Genomic DNA, 5000 nt, shown 5'->3' with positions numbered 1-5000 from the left:
ATAGTGGCTTCGATTTCAAACTCAAGAGTGCACCCTCACCAGCTGTTTGTTTCCCATTTGGAGAGAAATAATGTGTGGATGTCATTTCGGACATTTTGGCGCTCACGCGAAATGACACAAAGTCGGAGGGAAACAAAGTAGCCTCTCACTCGCTGCCTGTGGGTGGGAACCGGCTTAGGGCTGTCTGTCTGTCCATCTGTCTGTCCCTCGCTCCAATTGGATAAGGCCACACCGGCCCGGTGGCCAATCGTTGCCTCTTGTGGCGAGGTATATGTACGGCTCTCGAAGTGGCGAGCGGCTCATTCAGACTTTCTGTGACTTTCTCAAGCTACCAATATGAGCGGAAGAGGCAAAACCGGAGGCAAGGCCAGGGCGAAGGCAAAGACCCGTTCATCCCGTGCTGGCCTCCAGTTCCCCGTGGGCCGTGTGCACAGGCTGCTGCGCAAAGGCAACTACGCCGAGCGTGTGGGCGCTGGCGCACCAGTCTACCTGGCCGCCGTACTCGAGTACCTGACTGCTGAGATCCTGGAGTTGGCCGGCAACGCTGCCCGTGACAACAAGAAGACTCGTATCATCCCCCGTCACCTGCAACTGGCCGTCCGTAACGACGAGGAGCTGAACAAACTGCTCGGCGGTGTGACCATCGCTCAGGGTGGTGTGCTGCCCAACATCCAGGCAGTCCTACTCCCCAAGAAGACCGAGAAGGCAGTCAAAGCCAAGTAAATTCGCTACTGCGACTTCAACTTGACTACTCAACCCCCAAAGGCTCTTTTAAGAGCCAACCACCTAGCTCTCCAAAAGCGCAAAGTACCTTTCTATGACCGCAATACATTGAGTGGGTGTATACACAACTATTTCGACATTCTGTGCCCACATGAGGCCTTGCATGAACAACAACACCTACTTGGCCTCATTTGCCATAGCAGGCTAGCATTAGATGATACGTGCCTATAAGCTGTCACTCTTGACTTTGGCGACTATTATTGCGCGTAAAGGGCCGGCGGCGTCCTATTGCGCGCGCACCGGGAGTTTGAGTTTTGGAGAGGCCGGGCCTCCCGTCCAATGGCCAACGGAGGAGGCCTGCGAAACGGGCCAATCGGGGTGGTGGGGAGATGGTGTCCAATCAGCAGGCGCCACTGCCGGCTTTATAAACTTCACATAGGCATTTCGAGGCTATACTCCCGACTGTCAGAGCAGCGCCATGGCCAGAACCAAGCAAACCGCTCGCAAATCCACCGGTGGCAAAGCCCCCAGGAAGCAGCTCGCCACTAAGGCTGCTCGCAAGAGTGCCCCGGCCACCGGCGGTGTGAAGAAGCCTCACCGTTACAGGCCCGGCACCGTGGCTCTGAGAGAGATCCGTCGTTACCAGAAGTCCACTGAGCTACTCATCCGCAAGCTGCCCTTCCAGCGCCTGGTGCGAGAAATCGCCCAGGACTTCAAGACCGACCTGCGCTTCCAGAGCTCCGCCGTGATGGCCCTACAGGAGGCTAGCGAGGCTTACCTGGTCGGCCTGTTCGAGGACACCAACCTGTGCGCCATCCACGCCAAGCGGGTGACCATCATGCCCAAGGACATCCAGCTGGCCCGCCGTATTCGCGGAGAGCGCGCATAAATGAGGATGACCTGAACTCGAATATCCCCCAAAGGCTCTTTTAAGAGCCACCTCCATATTTCCATCAAAAAGGCACAATTGTTCCATGTATACACGCACCTCTACATTAGCCACCATGTATGTTGTTCACTAACACGTCTAAAAGCTACGTATTGCACCTTTTTAGTTGCCTGAAGTCTAGCTTCAATGTTTGTGTGTGTGTATATACACAACCATCTGGCATCATCCACTTCCTTTGAACTATATAGTAACACAGTAAAATGCTTTACAAAGGAGGGGAAAAAGAAACGAGTGATAATATAGGCCGAATAGTAACAAGAATTGTGTTCAGATGAATAATTGACACTATTAGTTGTGTGTAATAATAGCCTTGCATGCAGTCCAGAAAAAACATTGCATGCCAACTTACTTTGAAAGTCCCATGTTGCAGTGCTGCTGAGAGACTCATGCAGAGGCCCAAACTTTACAATGGAGCACGGAGGCCATCTTGTGGTTAAATGTGGGTACTGCACCTCATGGTGAGTCCCTTTCAGCATTTGCTCTTTAGGCCAGCGTTTCCCAAACGCGGTCCTGGGGTCCACAAGGGGTGCGCGTTTTGCGTTTTGCCCTAGCACTCCACAACTGATTCTAATACTCCCAGCTTGATGATGATGAGTTGATTATTTGAATCAGCTGTGTAGTGCTAGGGCAAAAACTCCCAAAATGTGGCCCGAGTTTGGGAAACCCTGCTTTAGGCTAATACTAGCCTATTAGGATGACTTGGTTCGATCGCTTTAATGGCAACTGCTGAACTCTGGTTTCACTAATTACTTGTCCCAGGTCACCATTATGAATCCAATAGCAAAACAAATGTTTCAAAATAGCTCAATAGTGAAAAAAGGCCAGGAAATGATGGGTTCTCAGCAATATTTCACCAACAACCAATCACTATTCACGCATAGACATTAGGATCATCAACAAATATTCCTAAGTCATACTACAAAAGGGTTGTAACGAAATGGATTTGTCTGTTCAATGCAAGTTCAACGTCAAAGAAAAAGTGCATCACCACAACAAACGTGTCTTTAGATACACTGTAAAAAATGACTTTGTGGAATGTACTCAAGCTATTACAGTCAACAAAAGCACACGTCATATTGTTGAGTAGATCTTTTTGCTTGTTTTTATGAGTAGATAAGCTTGAGTAAGTTGAGTTGATGTGGTCCAATACATTGAGTAAAGATGATAGAGACGTAAAAAGGATTATATTACGTTGATTCGACTCAAATAGACATTGTGTTATTTTACCTGAATGATTCATCCTATTATGTATTTAGACCAACTTACTTTGGATTCACTCAATCACATCCCTTAAGAGAAAAGGTATCCGGACACCGGGAATCCATTTATTTAAACATCAACGGTTTGCAAAACATCTGTTATTATGAGTTGACAAATTACGTAATTGCAATCAACACTGCAGGTAAATCATGATTGCTGCAGGTAGGCAACACCGTAGAAATAGGAACTACAACACTAACAACAAGTGACATTTACTCCTGATGTACTGACTGACCTGTTGCAACCTCTACAACCACTGTGCTTATTATTTGACCCTGCTGGTCATCTATGAACGTTTGAACATCTTGGAGAAAAATGTGTGAAACCACTGCCTATATGAGGAGCTGTCGTTGTTTGTTTTATTACCACATACTTATGGAAATTGCACCGGTTGAGAGATGATGGCTCTCTTGTGCCTACGGTGAAGGGTACTTCTGATCCAGCAGGTGGTGCTAAGATCCCTCCCTATATGACTTGAATGATGAGTTGATTTATTCCTTATAGCTCCTAATGATTTTAAGGCCAGTGTTGGCAAACATTACTTGTGCTCCAGCAGGTGGCCATGACATCCCTCCCTATATGACTTGACTGACCAGTTAGTTGATGGACTCCTTATAGCTCCTAAATTTAATGATTTTAAGGCCAGTGTTGGCAAACATGACTTCTGCTCCAGCAGGTGGCCATGAAATCCCCCCCTATATGACTTGACTGACCAGGTAGTTGATGGACTCCTTATAGCTCTTAATGATCTCAAGTGTCTGTGTTTTTATGTGGTTAGGAGTTTTGCTCACTGCGTGTCCCCCTTCCATTTCAGTGTTTCCCAACTCCAGCGGTAGAGTAGGCTACCCCCAACAGGACCCATTTTTCTTGTAGGCCTGGACAGCCACAGCTGATTGAACAACCTGTCACCTAAATTACCAAGTCCTCAATGAGTAGAATCAGGTGCAACAACAACAACAACAACAACAACAACAACAACAATATGAGGAGAGGGACACAGTGTACTAGCTGATCTCCCAGTTGTCACAGTTTGGCCTTGTGTTCCACATAGCCTATATCAGTATTTGAGTATGTTTCCCGCGCACGTTAGTTGCTTTCACGTCATCTTTGAAATCGCTCCTCCCTAGTCCCCTAGAACGAGCGCCCTCCCCTTTGCAACGCCTCCGAACATATAACAGAGGCGCGCTTTCTGTGCCGCCGGCCTCAATCAGGTCGACCAAACGCAGATAATAGCGCACCGCGCACCGGCGCTGAAATCATTCATTCACTTGAACTCAACTAGCGAACACACCATGTCCGGAAGAGGCAAAGGCGGCAAGGGACTCGGAAAAGGAGGCGCCAAGCGTCACCGCAAAGTTCTCCGCGATAACATCCAGGGAATCACCAAACCCGCTATCCGCCGTCTGGCTCGCCGCGGCGGCGTGAAGCGTATTTCCGGTCTGATCTACGAGGAGACCCGCGGTGTCCTGAAGGTGTTCCTGGAGAACGTGATCCGTGACGCAGTCACCTACACCGAGCACGCCAAGAGGAAGACCGTTACCGCCATGGACGTGGTCTACGCTCTGAAACGTCAGGGACGCACCCTGTACGGTTTCGGCGGTTAAACCCACTCTCTTCGGAACCTCAACACCCCGACTCGAACCCAAAGGCTCTTTTAAGAGCCACCCACATCCGCTTAAAATGGGCCCATTCCATGTAGTGTTATATATAACAACAAATGTTTAGTATGCAATTTAGTAAGAAAGTATGAGCCACTTCGAGTGGACAGGGAGTATTAATTAGAGGATTCTAATGTCCCGTCCACTTTTAGCGCACAGAGGGAGGCCTATATCTGACAGTGGCAAAGTGTAAGAACGTTATTATTTTGGGTCAAGCAATAGTGGAATTTGGACAACATAAAGCCACCACGAGTCGGTAGACGTGGCTCGAAAAGAGGGGGACAGCGCGCACACACACACACACACAGTCCAAAATGGGAGCCCTATGTCTGACGGTGCCAAAGTGGGCAATTCTATCACCAGCATTATTTGGCACAACAATCGTGCCATTTGGACACCTATTAAAGCCC

At 48.5% G+C, this 5000-nt stretch overlaps 3 protein-coding genes across 3 annotated transcripts; all 3 read left to right on the top strand.

Moving 5' to 3' along the window:
• Window positions 1-336: 336 nt before the first annotated feature.
• On the top strand, window positions 337-723 carry LOC311113403 (histone H2A; the record flags this gene model as incomplete). The annotated part of the gene is made up of 1 exon (XM_084156614.1): window positions 337-723. One exon carries the CDS (start codon window positions 337-339, stop codon window positions 721-723), a length of 387 nt encoding a protein of 128 aa, XP_084012740.1.
• A 478-nt stretch (window positions 724-1201) lies between these two features.
• On the top strand, window positions 1202-1612 carry LOC311113453 (histone H3.2; the record flags this gene model as incomplete). The annotated part of the gene is made up of 1 exon (XM_084156667.1): window positions 1202-1612. The coding sequence occupies one exon, from the start codon at window positions 1202-1204 to the stop codon at window positions 1610-1612; it is 411 nt and encodes a 136-aa protein (XP_084012793.1).
• A 2612-nt stretch (window positions 1613-4224) lies between these two features.
• On the top strand, window positions 4225-4536 carry LOC311113402 (histone H4; the record flags this gene model as incomplete). Its single annotated transcript, XM_084156613.1, has 1 exon — window positions 4225-4536. The coding sequence occupies one exon, from the start codon at window positions 4225-4227 to the stop codon at window positions 4534-4536; it is 312 nt and encodes a 103-aa protein (XP_084012739.1).
• Between the last annotated feature and the right edge of the window lie 464 nt (window positions 4537-5000).

This window comes from Coregonus lavaretus, assembly GCF_964263955.1.
Source record: "Coregonus lavaretus genome assembly, chromosome: 40".
NCBI lineage: Eukaryota > Metazoa > Chordata > Actinopteri > Salmoniformes > Salmonidae > Coregonus > Coregonus lavaretus.
Note: the sequence above shows the minus strand (reverse complement) of the source record. Positions and strands in the feature narration are given on the sequence as shown.